This window comes from Onychostruthus taczanowskii, unplaced genomic scaffold, assembly GCF_017590055.1.
Source record: "Onychostruthus taczanowskii isolate IOZ18803 unplaced genomic scaffold, ASM1759005v1 scaffold10, whole genome shotgun sequence".
NCBI lineage: Eukaryota > Metazoa > Chordata > Aves > Passeriformes > Passeridae > Onychostruthus > Onychostruthus taczanowskii.
The window spans coordinates 2,742,760-2,762,911 of record NW_024496526.1 but is presented as its reverse complement, the minus strand read 5'-3'; the positions used below and the strand labels follow the sequence as shown (position 1 = coordinate 2,762,911).

General features: G+C 54.9%; 2 protein-coding genes across 3 annotated transcripts; one reads left to right on the top strand and one right to left on the bottom strand.

Annotated features, from left to right (window-relative positions):
• Positions 1-255: 255 nt before the first annotated feature.
• Positions 256-7,727, bottom strand: RNF25 (ring finger protein 25). Of its 2 annotated transcripts, none has more exons than XM_041404096.1 (10): positions 7,550-7,727; positions 7,361-7,415; positions 7,166-7,268; positions 7,004-7,071; positions 6,226-6,295; positions 6,030-6,101; positions 5,311-5,451; positions 4,481-4,570; positions 3,847-3,981; positions 256-3,731 (listed from the first exon to the last, which is right to left on the bottom strand). In XM_041404096.1, exons 1-10 carry the CDS (start codon positions 7,677-7,679, stop codon positions 3,009-3,011), a joined length of 1,587 nt encoding a protein of 528 aa, XP_041260030.1. In that variant the 5' UTR covers positions 7,680-7,727; the 3' UTR covers positions 256-3,008. The 2 variants fall into 2 exon arrangements, with proteins under 2 accessions (XP_041260030.1, XP_041260040.1); XM_041404106.1 differs by having other exon boundaries at positions 258-3,731; positions 7,341-7,415; positions 7,550-7,590.
• Positions 7,637-20,151, top strand: STK36 (serine/threonine kinase 36). Its single transcript, XM_041404290.1, has 27 exons — positions 7,637-7,733; positions 7,868-7,973; positions 8,811-8,951; positions 9,652-9,729; positions 10,146-10,276; positions 10,525-10,774; positions 11,182-11,275; positions 11,536-11,705; positions 11,922-12,121; positions 12,200-12,326; positions 12,437-12,580; positions 12,842-13,021; positions 13,238-13,335; positions 13,681-13,786; positions 14,537-14,678; positions 14,959-15,086; positions 15,686-15,790; positions 16,000-16,098; positions 16,288-16,382; positions 16,693-16,756; positions 16,929-17,039; positions 17,184-17,258; positions 17,646-17,820; positions 18,209-18,356; positions 18,555-18,714; positions 18,975-19,715; positions 19,814-20,151. The coding sequence occupies exons 2-27, from the start codon at positions 7,890-7,892 to the stop codon at positions 20,000-20,002; spliced, it is 4,035 nt and encodes a 1,344-aa protein (XP_041260224.1). The 5' UTR covers positions 7,637-7,733; positions 7,868-7,889; the 3' UTR covers positions 20,003-20,151.
• Position 20,152: the final 1 nt, after the last annotated feature.

Here is a 20,152-nt window from a genome sequence, read left to right as displayed (position 1 = left end):
AGCCACAGATCTGCTTGGATATTGTTCCCTAGATGGGCATGACTGTCCTTCCCACCAAAGGAGATGTGGGGTCCTGGAGCTGTATGAGGGCAGATGAGAGGCCTTGGCCAGTTACTGCATATCTTCCCAAGAGCTCTCCCCTTCCAGTCCCTCTATCAGAATCCTGAAAGTCAGTTTCCTCAGAGCCAGTCCTATGTTAATGTGGTCAGTTTTGGGGGTTGCATCACCTTGCTTGGGCTGGGGGAGTGGATTCCAAGCCAAACCCAAATTGTAGGTCACCTCTTGCCTCTGCCCTGTGGGACCAAGAGCACAGGGCAATACACAGGGGCACAGTCAATTGGCACCTGGATGGATTTTGGTGCAAATAGGCACTGCTTTAATGCAACCCCAGACTTCCACAAATGTTTCTGCAAGTGAAGGAGCAGGATGCTGCTGGTTGGCATCTCAAACCCTGTGTTTGGCCATCCTGCAGAGGCTGGCTGCTCAGATCCAGCTTCTTCCCTCAAAGCTGGGGATCAAAACTGGCCAGTGAGTGACTGGCAAATGTCCCACAGCAGTCTGGGAGGATGGGGAGTGTTTGTGGGGGAGCCAGAGGGACCCGATGCCACCACACGCAACATCTCTCGCTGCTTGCTTTTAATAGTGTTAACGCTACAGATGCTGCCAGTGCCTCGCTGCCTGGCCAGCCTGAGGGCTTTTGCCAGTAAAGCCTCACAACAGCCTTGTGAGGTAGGTGAGTGACACAGGTGGACAGCAAGCAAAGGGACCCAGGTCAGCGTGCAAGCTCTCTTCCTCCCCTCTGACCTGGAGGTTTGGTTTGTTTATCCCAAATTAATTTCCACATACTGTTGCAAAATGCCCTCTGCTCCAGGCTGACAGCAGTGAGTCAGAGAGGGTCCTTACTAAAGCACTATTCCCAGGGAAAAATCCCTTCCCAGTAGCACATCTGGCATTTGACTGAAGTTCTCAAAGTCCTCACTCTGATTTCCATGGCTGAATTCCCATGCTCCAAACATGGCACAGCAACGTTTCTGCTGAGAGTAATCCTGGCTCACCAGAGGAAGCAAAGGAGCTTCAGCTGCTGTGACGGGCAGAGATCTTCCACGGTTCTTTCAGGAGACAATCAAATGCCTTTCTTGAAACAGCAGTTTCACGAGTGAAAGCAGGAGGCAGCAGAACAAGAACCAATGTCAGATAAAGTCTGCACCTTTTCACCCAAGCGTGGGCAGGCCATTCCCCCAGAAACCAGCTGAACAAGGACAGAGGGAGCACTGAAGGAAAATGAGGGCTCTCTTCAGGGCACGAGTGCTCAGCCCTCATCTGCAGGAAGGCACAACATCTGTCTCTCAGATCAGCCAGCCCAGGACAGGTAGTGTAGGCTCAGGCCAAGAAGAGAGAAAAAATGAATGATTTAAAGCATTAGGCTTGAAAATAGACGAGTATTGGAAATTTAAGCACAGAAGGTTCTTGGGCAGCAGGTTAAACCAACCCCTTCAGGTCAAAACCAGGCATAGAGTAAGCAGGGCAGCAGATGAGGAGTTCTCAGTCAAGAAAGGGTGTAGTACAGCTTTCATGTGCCAAAGCTTAGCCAGACAGATGTGTGCACTGGCAAATGCCCTCTTGGCACACACTGCTGTTGGTTTCCTGGGGATCTCATATGAAATTCTGGCAAGTCCATTGTAGCACTGCTATTTTTGCACTTAGCAGAAGGAGGAAGACAATAACAACCCACGTGTGGGCACAAGAGGTGGGGGACAAGGCACAAACAAGTGTGAAGGAATCAGTATTGTCAGGTGAGGCAGAGAGCTTACACTAAGCCAGGCAAAGCAGGGAGCCCTCCTGCCACCCAGAAGTGCCAGGGGAAGGTCTCTGCCTCAGCCCTGGTTGGAGGGAACAGGGAAGGAATTGAGACATACCAGGGATCAACACCTTTGCTCCAAAAAGCAACAAACAGGAGCAAGAGGGCAGAGGAAACAAAGGGAGCAGGCTCTGGAGAAGACCAAATGAATTAATTTAATAGCACTGCCCCACTTCAGAGGCTTGGGATCACTCTTCATGGCTTCTAAATGGGACATCATTTACATCTGTGGAGCAGCAGCAGATGTAACTGCACCAAGTTAGTTTAAACAGCAAATCCTCATTTAAGCAATATCAGCTTGAAGATTACAGGAGGGTAAGCTGTATCCAAAATACTGGGGCATGTCTTCACTTCTGGGTTGTCAGAAGTGCTAAGAGACAGCCTGGCCTTGGAGGGGGATTCTGACACATACATGTTACAAAGCAGAGTGCTCTCTTCTGAGGTTCCCCCATCAGCTTCAGCCTGCACAAAAGCAGCTGAAAGACAGGGCAGGAGCTCCTGCTAAATATGGGCTTCCTGGAGAAGCAGGAGCCAAGGTGAAGCCTTAGCCACCAGACAGCTGTGACCTGCCAATGTGCTGACTTAAGCTTAATTTGGATATCCTGGCTGGGACTGGGCAATATCCTGTGTAATAAGGATTTGCCTGGCCAATCCCAGCAGTTGAGAAGGTGCTCTCAGAAGGAATGAGCGACAGAGCAAGTGAAGCTGAGCTCCAAGATACTTCCCTGGCACTTGGCACTACCACAGCTCCACTGGTTTCCAGGGAAGGTATTGCCACACTTTGGTTCTGCCATGGCACCATGCTGGACTCAGACCCTTTGCTCTGTAGCTGTGCACCTTTCTTGGCATTTCACCTATAGGGAAAATGGCTGCAGGTCCTCAAAGCTACCTGTCTTCTGGGTCCTCTGAGACCAAGGCTGATACGATCTGTCAAGGTTCCACTTCTCCAATGCTGATAACAGCCAGCTGCTCATGCTAGGAAGCTTTACACTGCACATACCCCGGCGACACTGCTTGTCCCAAGCTGTCCCATGTGCCATCTGCCTCCTTCCTTCCAGGTGGTACAGTACCTGCTTGCTACATCAGAGCCTTCATTGTTCTCTACACAGACAGCCCTTTTTTCCCCCAGCCCAGCCCCTCATCACTCCTGCTAGGAGCCACTCTCCTTCTCAAGATGGGCTTCTCGATGTCCACTGGGCCTGAACACCCCTCGCCCTCTTGGTGCTCTGGGGTAGGAACCACGCTCCTGAACTCTGGACCTCTCCCACCTTCCACAATCCCAGGGCCTGTGGTGGCCCTGCCAGTTGGGAGCAGCTTTGTGGTCACTGCGGTTGAACATCAGGTTCTCCTTTTTCCTGTCCCGGGCCTCAGTCCCCTCCTCTGTGCTCCATTTCTCCACATCATGGTGCTCCTCTTTCAAGTCCACAGTTTCTGTTACTGGTGAGGGGTCTTCACGGCACAACTCCCTTCTTTCAGCCAAGGGAGCAGCCCTGCTTCTACTGGGATGCTTTGAAAACTCCTGGCTGTGCCGTCCAGCAGGTCTACGCTCTGCTCTCTGGCTGAAGACCCTGGGCCCCCTGGAGCCGTGGAGTGGATGACAGGCCTCCTCTCCTGGTTCCTGCGAGCCGCTGCACAGCTGCCTGCCCCGGCCTCTGGAGCCTGGCCTCTCCCCTCTGTGCCTTTCCCTCTTGCTCAGTTGCTCTCTGGGCACAGCACACCTCTCAGGCTGCCCAGGTTCCACCCTGGGCTCTGATGCCCCAGCTGGCTCGGGAGCTGAGGCTTGGCTGGGTGGCTGGGGCATGTCCGCAGCGCGGGCACTCACCGACAGCTCAGAGGCGGTGGCTGCTTGGCCTGGATCCACAGCAGCTGGAGGCTGAAAGAAAAAAGCCACTGGTTAAGAAAAGGAGAGGGGTGTCCCACAACAGATGACAGTGCTTGGTCCTGCAGCCCAGAGCCCCCTCAGAAGCTCTCTGCTCCCAGTGCCGTACCGCCTGGAGGCTGATGAAATATCGGTTCCTCTCTGCCTCGGGATCGATGATTCCTCCTTTCTCTTGCTGTCTCTTGAAAATCAGGCGCAGCTCTTCCTGGTGCTGCAGCACCTTGGCATCTGGCCTGTATGGCTCCTGAGCAGAAGAAACAAGGCAGGGTAAGGGCTCTCTTAACACCTAGCATGGACAGGCAGTGGCAGGGCTGGGCTCCCCAAACCCTTCTTTGCGCAGTGCCAGGCAACGCACTTCCTTCTGCCACACTGACCAGGCCTACAGATGCATGGGAAATCCCTGGACAGAAGCCAAGCATCCCAGTGCAGACCCATTGTTTCTGCAGTGACTGCCTTGGGCCATCCTGCTGTGGGACAGGATGCAGAGCAGCTACCATCAGGTTACTGTCCTGACCTCATTGTATCCTAGTGAGTGCAGGGATGTTCCCCATGGCAGAATCACCTCCCCTCAGCACATCTGCTCAACTCAGGGCTATCAAACTGAACCTGCTCTGTGAGCTGCCCTTTGGATGGGACATCAAGGATGACCTGAGAGAGAGTGCATGCATTCATCCCTTACAATGTCCCAGTTGAAGCTACCCAGTGAGGAGGCACAGCTGGGTAGGTGAGCCCCCATCTCTTACCAGAGGGTGCTGCGGGGGCGGTGCTGCCTTCAGAGCACAGAGATCATAGACCAGGGTCTCCCGGCAGACAGGGCACTGCACTCCAACTTCCTGTGGGGAGGAAAGAGAGGATAGCAAACCCTGTCTGTAATACAGCTCATGCACCGCCCCATAACCCCACCCTGGAAGTGGAACAGGGTTGTCTTCTTCACTCTTCTGCCAAGGTAAGGGAGCCCAGAGGGGTTCCAGCAGCATGAAAGCAGCCTGGTGTCTCAACAACTGCTATGGAAGGTGTCTCCACATGAGGCATGCTGGGATTTGTGCTCCAGCAGCTGACTGCTTTACAAAGCACCCCTGTCAACACACATGGCTTCAGCCCTCAGCCTAGGATGTATTCTTTTCTGCTCCAAAGTGGAGTGTGTCATCAAGGCACCACCTCTCTGAAAGGGTTTGTAGGAAGGAGCCTTTGATTTGTTCCATGCTCAGCTGTGCTGTTTGCTCTGCAGCTGACAACTGTTCCAACATGTGCTAGGCAGGTTATATCACCCCAAAACACAGGTGATTTGTGTTTACCCTGCTGCAACCCACAGTTGCAAGGACTAGGACTAGGGAAGGAGCCCTTTTTTCTAACTTCTGTGGTTCCAGAAGTCTAAAAATGCAACTCCCTTACCCCCTCACAGAGCAGGCACTGACCCAGAGATCCAATAAACCAACTTGTTTGGTCAGAAAGGGCCCTTGGAGATAACTCAGTCTAATCTCTGTTGATTCTCAGCACAGGCTCCATGTGCCAAAGAGGGTGATAGAGATGTTACAAGGGTCTGTGCAGGGGGCCAAGGAAGGAGGCCCAGTACCTGTTTGGGGGATGGTGCAAGGTGCTGCTCTCTCTCCTCCTGCTGCATGAGGATCTCCTCCTCCATGTGCTGGGCATAGCGGGCCAGACAGTGTGAGTGGAAGTAGTGGTAGCACTGGGTCTTTGTGAAGGCTTCTTTCTCCTGTCAAGAGAAAAGGGCATCTTTGAAGGCCTTCTAAGCAAAGACTTGTGTAACCACCCAGCTAAGCTGGGTTCTCACTTCCATATCAGTGGTATCCATGGGGAACTAGTACTAGCAGAGCCACCCAACATAATCTGCTGGGCTGCAGCTCCACTCCCTCAGCAATTACTGGGATGCTGCTTCTTGTTTCAAATGTTAGAAACACTCCTAATGTCAAGATGCAAAGACAGACCTCAGCACCTGCATGGATATATTCTAGTACTTCCTGACCACCTGTGTGCTGAACTCCAGGTGAGGTGTAGCCAACACAGGGAAGCTGAAATGCACCATCAACTAGCCCCAGAGCCTACACTTCTTTGGAGATGCTCCAGCATCTCCCACTGCCATTTTCTGTAGAAGATTATCTAGAAGCTGATGGGAAGAGCAGCATGTATTGCACTAGGAAGGACCCTGTGCAGAATGGGAGGCAGTGGGCTGCTGGGGTGCATCTTGGTCCCAGGCTGATATAAAGTGTCAGACTTCCTGTTCTCTTGCCCCACTTCCCAGTCAGTTTGTGGGGTCAGGAGACACATGCCTACCTGGAATCCATAGAGGCAGATTACACACTGTCCTTGAGGAATATTGTTGTCAGTGAGGATCTCCTTTCCCTTCTGTGAAAGCATTAAAGCAAACGTTTTACTCACTGGTCTGCCCATGGGCTCAGGGATGTCCCACCCCTTGGGCAGTCAGGGATCAGTGTCTGTGGCCAGTCACACCCAATCTCCTCACTCTCACCTCGATCAGTTCATAGAGCACCTCTGTCCCCAGCCTGGCTTCAGCAACACTTCTCAGGGTCTGGGAAATCCTACAGCAAAGCAGCAGAAATCCTTAACAGAAAATTAGCTACACCTTTTCACTGTCCCACATACCTGCCATTCTGCACAGAAAAAAGACAGCGCAGGCTTTGCTTGGAGCACAGGATGGGCACACATGCATGCACATATTCACGTGCTGTCCTGGCTCTCCACAAGCCAGTGCACAGGAAGCCTTTGTTATAACAGGACTTGCAGGAGCAGGCTTGCTGATGGCCTCAGCTTGAGCTCAGCCAGCACCCTTTGGTTTTGGTAAATCCCAGGCTTTGTTTATCTGACAGCAGCCCCTGAGCAGGTCTGTTGGGAGCCACATCCTCTCATACTGCTGGCAGGCACCAAGGTCTCTGCACACATTCCACTGTGACAAGGACCAAAGCACAAAGGCAACAATGGGCTGCCCAAGGACTTGGATCAGTCCCACCTCTGTCAGGGCAGGACCAGCAACTTTCACGGAGTAAGTCCATGAGATTCAAATAACATTTGAGGGCAACCAAAGGGGAATAACCACAAGGTGGACCCCTCTGTGTCAAATTCGGCACCAGTGGCTCCTGAGAGATTTAAGACTAAGTGATTTAGGGACCTGTATCCAACTGGTAACCAGACACGGGAAGTCATGTGAATTACAGAAGGCCTGTCCATCAGTTCTGCCTCCTGGATCTCTGCAGTAAAGGACTGCCCCTCGCCACCCTCCTGGCACTCACTTTTGAATTTGCTCATCTGACAGCCCCCGCGGATTCCTGATGGAGATCTCCGGAGCTTTATCAGGATACTAGGATAAAAGAGAAACACCCAAAGCACAACAAGGAAGGTGGAGAGGCCCGGGGCTCGGAGGAGCAGGGGCGCGGGGGGCGCGGGCAGCCTACCTGAGGGGGCACGGAGAGCAGCAGGGTGAAGCGCACGTACTGGGAGTCCTGGTCCTGGCCCGTGGCAGGGTGCAGGGTGATGCTGATCTCCCAGGGCTCCCACCTGGAGAAGGGGCAGCTCGGGGTGAGGAGGGCGGCGCGGGGCCGGGCCGGGGATGGGGAACGCGGGACGTACCTGCCCAGGCCCCGCACCACCTGCAGCTCCTCCAGGTAGATGGACTCCAGCACCTCCACCTCCGGCGGCAGCGCCCTGCGGGAACCGACCACGCGGGGGTCAGACGGCTCCGGCGGGCCGGGGGTGCGGGACAGCAGGGGTGCGGGGATCGGGAAGAGCGCGGACACGTGGGAGGGTGCAGGGACTGGGGAAGGTACGGGAGCTGTTACCAGTCCGTCGCCTCCGCTTCCTCACCGGCCGCCGCCATCTCCCCGCTCGCCCCGGAAGCGGAAGGGGAGCCGTTGCCAGGAGACGCCTCGGCGGCGGGTCGGGGCAGGAGCGGAGCGCGGCGGGGCTCATCCCGCAGCGGGATCGCCGCCACCAGGGCCCGGGGCTCGGCCTGCCTTCGAGCCGGTGGGCAAGAACAAAGCCTGGGGCAGGGTGGGACGACAGTCGCCCAGGGGAACGGGGCCGGGTGCAGCCCCGCGGGAGGGGAGGTGTCCGCGGAGGGGGCACGCTGCTCCTCACTGGCCTCTTTGCCTCGGCAGCTCGGCGGCCCCATCGCGAGCCATGGAGAACTACCACGTCCTGGAAATGATCGGCGAAGGGTCCTTTGGGCGCGTGTACAAGGGGCGCCGGAAGCACAGCGCCCAGGTGAGGGGAGAGGGCTGGGGCTCTGCTGTGTGTGGCCGGGGTGTTTCTGGTGCCTCTCGGGTTCTAGGGCTCTGCCAGAGGTCTGGGACTCGGCATACATGCGACTTTCTGTTCCTGACCAGCTCCAGCTGGCACTAAGTCTTCTGGATTCAAGGGACATCAGGAGCGACCTCAAGACCTCCAAGCAGAGCCAGCACTAAATCCTCCGAAACTCCCAAGACAAACACCCCGTAGCTGGTGCCTGACTATTACTAGGATGAATGTTTTCCTCTTATCAAGTTGAACCTCCCTTTGTTTCAATTTGTAATCCCCTTGTCGTCCTCTCACATGCTTCAGTCCCCTCACCATCATGGGTCTCTCTGCTATACCATTACAGCCTATTGATGTCTTTCTGGGCCAAAAACCTGGCCACAATATTCCCAACATGGTGCACAAGATTAGAAATAAAGGTCAGTAATCACTTTGCTGCAGTTCCTGCCTGTTGATACAGCCCAGGGTGCTGCTAGTGTTTCTCATTTCCAGGGCACACTGCTAGCTCATGTTCTGCCTGCTGTTCACCAGCATCTCGAGGTCCTGTCCCATGTTTCTGAAGTCCTCATTTATCTGTGTTCACTGATTACATTTCTTTGCTTTAAATGCCAGTGTGAAAAGAAGTGTGAGCACCAGTACTGATGTACGAGGGCCTGGGGAGAGCCCTAGGTCCAGGGGGCCCAGTGAACAAGTGTCTCGTTCTATTGTCTGTGTTCAGCTGGAACCCTGTTTGGGTTAAAAGCAGCCTTTGCCAGGGTGGGTCTGACCAGGATTCTGGTCTGATCCCAGCTTTTCCTGCTTTGGAAGGTGGTGGCCTTGAAGTTCATCCCCAAGGTGGGGCGGTCTGAGAAGGAGCTGAAGAACCTGCAGCGGGAAATTGAGATTGTGAGAAACCTCCATCACCCCAACATCATCCAGATGCTTGACAGCTTTGAGACTGCTAAGGAGGTGAAGGGGATTACTCCAGGCAAAGGCTTTTGCTTGACTGGGGCAGGGGAGCAAGGCCTGTTCCCTGCTGTTGTAGGGACATATTTCTCAGGAGATGCTGGTGACTTTATCCCAGTGTCTGGTTAGTGTTTTTCAGAGCCCTTTAGTATGTGCTGTGTGGGGAGCCAACACCTGTGTGGGCTGTGTTAGGTCATATGCAGAGGTGAAGGAGCTGACCAGGGGCTGTGTGATGCAGGAGGAGTGGTTTGAGATCATAGAATGCAGGTCACTCTTCACTCATCAATCTCTTCAGATAGTGGCTTTTCACTGATTTAAACTCTCATGGATATAATATGATAAGAGGGGATTGAAGACTGTTCTATGGCATGTGGGAACATGAAATAAAGTCATAAGACAGCAGATTTAAAACAAGCTCAAGGGAGTGATTCTACCCACCGGGCTTGGCAGTACCATTCTGGGCTTGTCCTGTCTTCCCTCTTCTCTTGTTTTTGCTGGCTCTCTGAGATATGGACAGCTGCAAGGCCTCTCCCAAGTGCCACATCCTTGCTGCAGTGCAGCTATGGGAGCTCTCTTCCATTTCAAGTCCCAGCTCGAGCTGATGGACTTTGCATGATGGCACCCCAACACCCCCCTCAAATTTCTTACCCTGCTCAGTCCTGGTCCCCAGGGCCTGATCTCACCATGTTGCTCTTCCCTCCAGGTGGTGGTAGTGACTGACTACGCAGAGGGAGAGCTCTTCCAGATCCTGGAGGACGATGGGAATTTGCCTGAGAGCCAGGTGTCTGTCATTGTAGTGGCCATGTAGTGTTTGCTGCAGGCTAGAGAAAACAGGAGCTGTGTGCCTGCAGGCAGAGGGTCTCAGTTGTGAGCCAGGAGATGTCAGGAGGGTGAGGGTGCCTCTGGGACTCTACCTGGCAGAACTTCTGAAAAGGATGGAGAGGGGGCTAGGTTTGCATTGTGGGACAGTGGGGACCTGCAGAGACCTCAGTTTCTTTGTTCCCTTTACAAGGGCCACAGCACTAGACTGCCTTGGTCCACTCCAAGAAACTGCTGGCCCACAGCTGGGATTGATCCCTGCCCCAAACAGGACAAAAGCAGTAGTGTGGGAGCCTGGCCGTAAGGGACCTAGCCCCCGTGGTTGTGCCAGCAGGTGGCACCCTGGGACACAGGGTGAGGCGTCTGTGTCTCCGGCAGGTCCAGACCATAGCTGCCCAGCTCATCTCTGCTCTCTACTACCTGCACTCCCACCGCATCCTGCACCGTGACATGAAACCCCAGAACATCCTGCTGGGCAAAGATGGTGTTGTCAAGCTCTGTGACTTTGGGTGAGTGCTGGGGGCCAGCTTGAGGGGAGCTTTGGGCCTTGGAGCAGCCAGGGGGTTTCCTGGATGCTGTAGAGGAGAAGTGGGGGAGTGCAGAAGGGACCTGGATTCTGTGCATATTTAGAGGTTAGGCAGAGAGGGGAGATTTGGTACTCCAGAGGGAAGAAGTATGATAAACTCATAGAGAACTCCCTGGGAGCTGCAACAGATGTTTCAGCCTGAACTTGAGATCTGTGCTTTGCTCTGAGCAGGTTTGCCCGTGCCATGAGCATCCACACCATGGTGCTGACATCCATCAAGGGCACCCCGCTGTACATGTCCCCTGAGCTGGTGGAAGAACGGCCATATGATCACACAGCAGACCTGTGGTCTGTGGGCTGCATCCTGTACGAGCTGTTTGTGGGCACTCCTCCCTTCTATACCAACAGCATCTTCCAGCTTGTCAGCCTCATCATCAAGGACCCTGTCAAATGGCCCATGACCATGAGCGAAGTGTTCAAGGTAAGGGCAGAGGCCCTGTCTGCAGTGTGAGATATGTTAATGCTGTTTTGGCCTTGCCTGCTGCCCTGGTGGGTCACTCTTAGCTTTTATGTCCCTTAGCAGGGACTTCAGAACACAGAAAAGCAATGAGAGCTGGACCTCCTGGAAGGGGAATCCTTATCCCTGTTATCAAATGTCTGCTGTCCATAACTGGGAAACTGGTTCCAACAGCAGAGGAGTGATTTATTGGGTTGCAAAGGGAAATGTCTTGCCATCTGCCGTAAGCACTAGAGCTACTCCATTCCCAGAGCTAGGCAGGAAAGGCAGGCCTCATGGATGCCCTCAGTGAGGGAGACTGGTGGGTACACTGTGCTCACTGGTGGGTGCTGAACATGTGTCAGTGATCCTGCTGCTTCTCTGCCCTGCAGAGCTTCCTTCAGGGATTACTAATGAAGGACCCCCACGAGCGCCTGTCATGGCCAGAGCTACTTTCTCACCCCTTCATTGCTGGACGGGTTACTGGTGAGTACTTACTCCTTTTCCAAAACTGTCCAGGTCTGTTTCCTTCTACTACTGTCTGGAGACTGGGAGGACCTCCCTGCCCTGCTGTTTTTAGTATCCTGGTCTATGCCTCTCTCAGCTTTTTTCCACACACTGACTCCTAGCTCCCTCTCCTGGTCTTGCTCTGGGTTCCTTAGGATTCTCCTGGGAGCTCAAGAGAGATCACACTCTCTGTGTCCCAAGAGAGAGCTGCTGCTGAAGTTCTCCTCTTGCCTCCCCAGTGATTGATGACACAGAAGAGCATGGGATTTCAAACCCCTTCACCATCAAGCTGTCTCCAGAGCTGCAGGCCCTGAAGGAGCAGCAAGTCTATTTCATGGCCCCCAGGAGCAGCTCGTCCAGGATCTTGAGAAAGGCCCAGCAGAAGATGGTTGAAAAGACACAGAACAAGGTGGAGAAAAGTCTGATGTTCCCCTGTCTATGTCTCACAGTCAAGGCAAAGGAAGAACACTGAAGTGGACCCTGGGGGAAAACACAGGAGTACATGGGTCAGGCTTGGGTGTCAGCAACACACAAGGCAGGATGTGGGGTGCTTATGGTGGTGGAATCTAGGGGACTCATCTGACTGAATAACCCTGCCCTGACCAAACTTCTCTGCCATCACCAGGGGCAACTGAAGGCAGGTGATGCATCTATGAAGGATTCTGTCAATGGACATCCCACACATAGACCCAGAGCGGCATCAGGGAAGGCAGACCCTGAGAATGGGAAGCCACTGGCTGCCTCCTATGAGAAGAATCTGTATCTCCAGCAAGGAAAGAGCAGCAGAGCAGAGTGGGAGTTTGAGGAGTCTCCTCTTATCCCAGAGTGAGGGAGGCAGAGGCTGGGGCAGGAGGAAGAGGGAAAGGAAAGGTCTTTCACTGACTGTACTGTTTCCTTGGCCAGGCAGCACAGCCTCTCTCAAGACTATGAGTGGGAGTTTCTTGGAGCAGGTTCCCCTCCACAGCCTGGTGCTGGCAGGGCAGAGCCCTGCAGCAGGCACAGCACTGAGGCTGTGGACCTGGAGACTGAGGTAAGATGGTGTCTTCAGTGAGGACAGCAGGGCCCAGTTGCCAGGGGCTGGTACAGAGACCCTGGGACTGGCAGGCTCTGTGGCACCAGTCCTCTCTCTTCTGTGGCTAGGAGCTGGAGAGTGATGAGGAGTGGCAGCACCTGACTGAGGACACTGAGCCCTCAGCCATGCGGCTGAGCATGTCTCTGAGCCTCCTGAGAGACCCAGCTTTCCACCACCGTGTCCAGGACCGCCTGGCAGACTCTGCTCAGCAGGTAAGTGATGGCTGGCCCAGGCAACTAAGACTGGAGACTTGGATGCTGCCTTCTTCATCAGGATTAGGTTGGAAACATATGGAGAATCCTCAGTCCAGCTAGCAAAAAGATTGTCTGTTTCTTTGGGAGTTGGAGCTGTCTTTGTTTGCCATCTGCTCCTCTGCTGTCTCCTGCCTGAATGGGTTGAAGGGCTGGTCCATGGCTGGTGGAGACACCAAAACTGCTGCTCATTATAAGCTCTTCTGGCTTCTCTGTGTGCAGGTGCTGGAAGGGATGCTGGAGGGAGCCTCCCATCTTCGTTCTGTGCTTCGTGTTATTGGCAACCTCCTGTCTACCCAGTGTGATGCTGAGCTGCTGGACTGCTTCTGCCAAGAGCTGAATGTGCCTCTGTCCCTGCTGTGTCTAGCCAAGCAGATCCTGGAAAGTGGTGTCACCAAGCAGGTGGGTGTAGAACCCCAGGGAAATATGGGCACCTTCCAGCCCTGCAGAGTGCTGGTGCTGAGGAGGCCCTGGTGTCCTGCTGGATCTGGCTCCCAGGTTCCTCTTCCAGGCACCTTTGAGAAAGGGGGAGGTTCTGGTAGGGAAGGATCCTGTCGTAGTGGTGTGGGGATGGCCAGTAGACAATCCCAATTTGTGGTTTCTTTCTGGATTCTGCAGCAGCCCTGGTGTATTGCTGTGCTGACAGACCTCCTCATGGTGATCAGAGTTTATTTCAGCAGTGAATGTAGCCTGGAGGAGAGTGGGCAAAAGGACAGGTAGGGAAAGCCTTCTGTTCCCTGAGGTCTCATGTGGTCACTCTGGGGACCCAGCAGTAGGTGGAAGGGTGGTGTTCATACTCTGCAGCTGGAGTTGTCTCTGTGGGGGAGCATCGTGGTCTAAGTGCTTCATGCCATATTGCTGTGCTCACAGAGGAGCACTTTCCTTGAATGGGATTAACTGAAGGAAAGGCATAGTTGACAAGTCCAATTGTGCTGCCTGCTGATGGCAGCTCACAGTGTGAGTGTGTGCTGCCTGCTCCATTAGCCAGGGCCATGTGAGCCTGTCCTCACAGCAAGGGGCCGTGTTTCTGTGCACTCATCTGTCCCTGCTGCCCCCCCCAGCCTGCAGGCCGTTCAGGAGAGTGCTGACTGCTTCCTGGCCCTGCTGCCGGAGCTGCTGGCTGTGCCACTCGACAGTGAGATGAGACTCTGCCAGCAAAGCCTTCTGGTAAGGGTGTCCCCATCTCCCTCCTCCACACCCTCAGCCCCCAGGGACAGAAGCTATGAGATTGTCTCTGTATGTTGGGGAATGCAGCCTGAGGACCCTGCTCCTAACTATGGGGTCTGATGCATTCTTGTCAGGGCAGGCTGTCTCACCCATTGGGGTTTTTGTGGGGAATTGCATACAAAAAGAAGGTCTCTGAGGGGGCTCCTTTGCTGGCCTTACCATTCTGGTGTGACTTTACTGGCTGAGCTGATGGCAGGTGCAGCCCCTTGTACACACTCTGGCACAAAACGATTTACTTCACCAGATGTGCCCCTGGCTCTGCTGCCAAGAGTTCTGCTGCTGGGATTGTGCTGGATGGGCACAGCGGGTTCTCAGCATTGGAGTATGATGCACATGTGGCTCGGGCAGGAGATGCATACAGGCTTGATATCTTTAGCCTTTGTTTTCGAGCTTCATGTTTTAGCACCAGAGTCAGCAAGAGCAAAAATAGCTGTTGGGCATGCTCTGCCAGGCTGTGATAGAGGTGAGGAGGGACACGCACCTCCATGTGCACCCCTCACTTCAGCAGCATGCAGCCAGATGTGGGTCCCATACAGTTACCGGGCTGGAGTGGATATTTGGAGGTCCCTGAAGTTCCAGCATGAGTCCTTCTCCCATCTCTGCGATCCTCCCACAGCTTCCTCCTGTGCTGTCCTTTTCTTTAAACTCAAACTCAGCCTGCAGTGATGGCAACCCCTGTGTCTTCCCCAGTGCTTCACCCAGCTCTGTGAGAGTCTGGACACGGCAGACCCTTCTATCTCTGCACACTTCTACACCAGGCTGCAAGAGGAGCATCAGCCCCTGCTGAACAGACTCCTTCAAGGATCCATCTCAGAGCAGCCTGCTCTTCGAGGTAACAATGGTAGCAGCTTGCCACCTCTTCCTGGGGTTTCTTCTCCTTCCTGCCCTTGGGCTCCATCAGAGCACTGACAGCCATTGTAGTGCTGTTGACCAGAAGAGGTGGCTGAAATTCAGTTGTCCAGACCCCTGCTAACTTGGGCTCTCCTCCGTCCATCCCAGATCTCACCCTCCTTATGTCAAAAGCCTGACTTTTTCTCTCTTGCCATCCAACCCTATCGTGCTGCCCCTCAGCACCTTTACCACAATGACTCCCCAGCTCTGTTCCTGTGCAGGTGCAGCAGTGGAAGGCAAGTCAGCCCATGACCAGAGCCCATGTGTGGCAGATCTCTTCCTGGCTGCATTGGCTGCTGCATGCAGCATCCCCCTGGAGAGAAACAGCTGTAGGGAAGCCAAGCAGCAGGTCAGACCAGCTCTCTGTACAGGGTGAAGAGGTGTGGTCTTCCCAGGGGCAGCAAATCTCTCTAGGAGGATCTCTTTCTCAACAGTAGAGTGGAGGGCTGGGATCCTCTGGCTTTATTGGCTGCAGGGTTCATATTTGTGGGCTGCACCTCCCCAACCAACAGCTGACCTTAGGAATGCAAGGATTCTTGAATCAATTAAGAGACTCAAACTTAAGATCTGAATTGTGAGATGGGCTAAGTAAAGAACTAGGGAATGCAGGGAAAACCTGAAGAATTATTTTATTACAGTGATATGAACTGTAGGAAATCTGAAATTGAAGGGGCAGTAAGAGGGAAAACAAATAGAGGTTTACATTTGATTCTTTAACTCTGAGTCAACAAGGAGGGAAGCAGAGGAGGAATCTTACCTTGCTCATCTCAATTCTGGGACTGTGCATCAAAGCCATGCTAGGTCATGGCAGATAGGCATCTCTTAGTAGACACAGGCAAGACGTAGGAAGCAGATGCTTTCTTTCATTAAATTGTTGCTAGCATTAAACTCTTCTAGTCTGGGCAGTGCTTCAGGTGCTCAGAGTGCAAAACAGGCTGATTTCTGCAGGTTGCTCATGCAGTAGCTGAAAAGCTTATGGAAGGAGAGAGCCAGCAGCTTGCAAGACTACTAAGAAGACTGGAGGACCCAGGCTGCTCCTTGAACGTCCTGAAGGTAATGGCCCAATCCTTTTATCTGTCTCTGCCCAGAGGTGCCTGGGCCTTTGCTCTGGAATTAGGAGCATGGTGAAGAGGGAACTGTGAGCTTAGCTCTCAATGGCTCCTATCTGCCTGGTGTCAGTTGTTGAATAAATGAGCCCATGGTAGCCATGGGGTGGAATCTGTCTACAGGGGCTGGTGGCATCTCCCCACTCTGCCTTGCAGATCCTCTATGCTGGCTGCCATGCCTACCCGAACCTGTGCCAGCACCTGGGAAGGAGCCAGCCTCTGTGGGGTTCCCTCGTGCAGCTCTTGAAGGGTGAGGTAGGACTGACCACAGCCCTGGTGCAGGGGTAGGAGTGTGGGCAAGCTGGATGCATTCCTCTGAGCACCAGTCAGATGAATCTGTGGGGGAAGAGGAGTTCAGGGGAGTTTAATCGGAAGAGTGGACTTCTCCTCTGGGGCCCAGAAACATTTCCTTCTCCCCTGCTATGACTTCTGTTCCTTTGGTAGGTCCCTGTGGTGGAGGTGACCCAGGAGGCAGCCTGTGAAGCCTCTCTGTACCTGCTGGCCCTGCTCACCCTGCAGCTTCAGGTATCCCCTCCCAGGTAAGCAGACACTTTCACTCATGGGTGGGAGAGGAATATGCCCTGCTCTGAACAGCACTCTGTCCTGCACACTGCCCGGCGCTGGGAACCACTGATCCCTCTGATCCAGACATACCAGCAGAACGCTGGGCAGTGTGGGTGGGTGCTGGGGACGTGCTGAGGATGACCCAGTGCAGATGAAGAGGTGCTGTGAACCAGGGCTCCTCCTGAAACGCGGCTGCTTCCCAGCTGTGTGGATTTGGATGCTGCTGTTCTGCATGATGTGAAGCTGTGGGAAAATAGTGCTTCTCTCCTGGTCCCTGCATTTCAGGTGTGAGGAAGTGGTTACCCTGGCTGTGGATCTCATCACCCAGTCTCCTGCTGTGTCCCTTGTGGTAAGCCACCTCCCCCTGCCAGAGCCACTACTGACAGCCTTGCAGACCCCTGCACCCCATTTGGGCCTTACTGTTCCTCACTCAGGGTGGGATGAGGCCAAGGGATGAAGGGTCAATAGTGACCAAGCAGATGGGAAAGTCCCAAAGGTGCTGAACTCTCCTTGTCCCACAGGGTGCTGCAGCATTTCTCCTGGCACAGCTCAGTCAGCATGGAGTGGCTTTGGAGCTCAAGAGAGAAAAGATCCTACCAGTGGTAACAAATGCACTGACTGCACCTGCTGAGGTATGGGATAGGGACAGAGAAGCTGGGGACCCATGCATACCCCACTGCAGAGGTGTGCAAAGATGGGCTCAGAAGGGTGCAAGTGTGATGCTGCTGCCCTCAAGCCCAGCACCCAGCTTCAGACAGTCTCCCACTGTCTTACAGCTGCAGCTCCCCCTGCCAATGGGTGCTGGTCTCTATGATGGGTTCTTTTTCCTCCTGCTGAAACTCCTTGAACAGGTACCAGTCTAGCCATCTCCTTTGCCTGGTCCCTGCCAAAAGGCGTGGTGGCAAAAAAATGTCCCTGAATGCACATTGGTAATGAGGCTGAGGGAAATCAGCAACTGTGCAGTTTTGGCTGCACAACCCCCTGAAAGTCGCCTTGTGTCCCTGCAGGGCTGATGGGAGAGTGGTGGGTGGGGAGGGGTGATCCATGGGCAGACAGGAATGAAAGAGGGCAGAGATGCCCAGGCAATGACACTACTGAAAGGTGCAGCAGGACTCCTGGCCCATGGGTGTCTACCCCTGCCCTTCAGAGGACCATGGGACTGGCAGAGCCATGTATCAGAACCCTGGGGAGCCTTGGACGATCTTGAAGGCTTCTGACATCGGCCTCTCTGCCTCTAGGAGGATGTGGTCTTGGAGCAGGGCTTTGCTTCCTCCGAGCTATGGAGCCTGGTCTGGCATTGTGTTGCTGTGGTTCTTCATGTCGGCACCAACAGTGCAGCGCTGGAGGAAGATCCACCCCCAGGTGTTGGTCACCCCATGGCAGAGCCAGACTGGAACCTCCTCTCCCCTCAAGGTAGGAGCTGTGGGACAACAGGGCATCTGCCCTGGACCGTGCTTCACATCCTTCCATGTTTGTCCCTCTCCACATCTGTTCCCTGAGGCCAGAGGATTCATTTTTTTGAGGATTGTGGTGTCTTCTGGGGAGAGAGGGCTGGGCTGGCCCATACTGTGCCCAGCTGGCAGCAGCTCAGCTGAGCTGGCTGTGGAGGAACAAAAAAGGATGTCTATGCTGCAGGGAATGCCCACTCTGGCAGGTGTGACCATCTGGGTGGAGATTTTCCAGTTTTGGGCAGGGAATCACAGAATCTACCCTGGAGCAGCCTTGAGGTAGCACAGACAGCAGTGAAGGAACTTTACAGCCTTCTCTAGCTTTGCCCTTCTGCCTGCTATTTTCCCTGCAGGAACCTTGTTATTCCTCAGCCTGGCCCTCAGCATCTTCACTCGTGAGTCCCACCAGTGTCTGTCCCAGCTCACCCAGTCCCATGGTGTCCTCATGGTGACACTGAAGAGACTGCTGTCCCCTGGCTTCTTGGCATGCATGGCACAGATGTGAGTTGTGGCAAGGGCTGAAGTGGGCAGAGCTCAGCTGCTGAATGGGGCATGGATATGAGAACACCAAGGGCTGAGAAGTTCCTGAGCTTGCACTTGCACAGCCCCTCCTTAGTGCCTGGCACGGGGAATGCCCTTTGCCCCTTGCCCTAAGGTTTTTCTGATCTGTATTGAGCCCTCTCTCTTTCACAAATTCAGGAAAGCAGGAAAGGATGGGGACCCTGAGGTTGTCCCAGATGTGGTCATCCAGGTCTGCCAGCTCCTCTCTTTCCCTTTTGCCCTGGATGTGGATAAAGACACCTTAGCACTGATCATGGAAGCTGTGAGAGATACCCAGATCCCTGCCCAGCTGCTGCAGGTACTCTCTTGGCCCTGTCTTCCTCCTTCCTCCCATACTGTGGTGACCCATCCCTACACTGCAGTCCCCAATGCGTGGCACCACTTCATGTCATGTTGGCAGCCCACACAAGGATGTCATTTGGGTGCTATGCAGCCCTTGGAGAGGCTTGACTGGCTGCTAAGCTTGTGCTGACCTGCTGGCTGCCTTCAGCTGCTGCTTGGCTTGGCTCACGTGTGAGTGCAGTGCACTCAGCAGTGCTGTCTGTCCTTCTGCCTTAGGTCTGCGCTCACCATCTGCCCTTCTCGTTCACCGAGCTCCCCATGGGCCTCTTGTGCCAGTTTGTGGTGTCTGATACACAGGTCATAGACCAAGTGGTGAGGGAAGCTGCTGCCTCGGAGCACATTGTTGCCTTCTTGAAGTCTGTCTTGTCCTCAGACAATGTCATGCTCACAAGTGACCTCCTGTCTCTCCTGACCCACATGGCCCGGGTCTGTTCAGAGCACCTGCCCTTTCTCCAGAGGATCCTGAGGGACTCAGATGTGCCTGACCAGCCACTGATCTACCTGCTCAGCCACAAGCAACACCTGATACGGGCCAGAACCTGCAACTTGCTGGGCAACCTGCTCCACCACAGCTTTTCCCCAGCGCTGCAGAGCCAGCCCGGTTGGCTGGAGAGGCTGCTGGAGTGCCTGTCGGACCCGGAGAGCTGCGTGCGCAGGGCAGCCACCTTTGCAGTGGGCAACGCCGCCTGCCACGCGTCTTGCCCGGCGGGGACCCTGGGCAGGGCCCTGCCCACGCTGACCCGGCTGCTGAGCGACTCGCGGGCCCAGACGTGCTACAACGCGGCCCTGGCCCTGAGCAACCTGGGCCAGCGCGGGGAGGAGCTGCGGGCTCTGCTGATCCAGAACAGGGCCCCCGAGCTCCTGCTGCAGCTGGCCTGCCGGGACCCGCGGATGACCGTGCGGGAGGGAGCCCTCGAGGCACTGCGAGCCCTCAGCCAGCACCCCGGCATCCAGCAGGTACTGCACGGGAGCTCGGCTCTCTGGGGGCCCTGATGGAGCTCTGGGGACAAGGGTCAAGCTGGCGGGTGACTCCTGTCCTTCTCTTGGCTGTGCAGGTCCTGCTGTCCCTCAAAGCCACCGAGAGGCTGGCCGCGCTGGCCGCTGTCAGTCCCCGGTCGCCTTCTGCCCGGCACGGCGGGCTGCTCTTCCGCCGCCAGTGCGAGCTGCTCCTCCGCCGCCTCGCCGCTCTGCCCGGCCGCGCGGGGCCCAGCCAGCTGTCGCCGCGTACCGGCGCTCAGCGGTGACGCCCGGGCATCCCGGGACGCCACGGACGCTTCCTTCACCCTCCTCAGGCTCCAGCCGGACCTTCCTTGCAACCCGCGTTGTCCACCTGAGAGGGACTCTACCCGGCCGTCTTTACCCGGGGTGCCTCCCGCGGGAAGCCGGCCCTGAAA

What these genes read in the sequence shown, in the direction of transcription:
- RNF25 (XM_041404096.1), bottom strand. Translation starts at nt 7,679, where the DNA reads ATGAGCCCCGCCGCGCTCCGCTCCTGCCCCGACCCGCCGCCGAGGCGT. An exon ending in TCAGATGAGCAAATTCAAAA is followed by an intron (nt 6,296 to 7,003) that starts GTGAGTGCCAGG and finishes GCTTTGCTGTAG; the next exon opens with GATTTCCCAGACCCTGAGAA. An exon ending in ATTTCATCAGCCTCCAGGCG is followed by an intron (nt 3,732 to 3,846) that starts GTACGGCACTGG and finishes TTTTTCTTTCAG; the next exon opens with CCTCCAGCTGCTGTGGATCC.
- STK36 (XM_041404290.1), top strand. Translation starts at nt 7,890, where the DNA reads ATGGAGAACTACCACGTCCTGGAAATGATCGGCGAAGGGTCCTTTGGG. An exon ending in TGGCAGACTCTGCTCAGCAG is followed by an intron (nt 12,581 to 12,841) that starts GTAAGTGATGGC and finishes CTCTGTGTGCAG; the next exon opens with GTGCTGGAAGGGATGCTGGA. An exon ending in CACTGACTGCACCTGCTGAG is followed by an intron (nt 17,040 to 17,183) that starts GTATGGGATAGG and finishes ACTGTCTTACAG; the next exon opens with CTGCAGCTCCCCCTGCCAAT.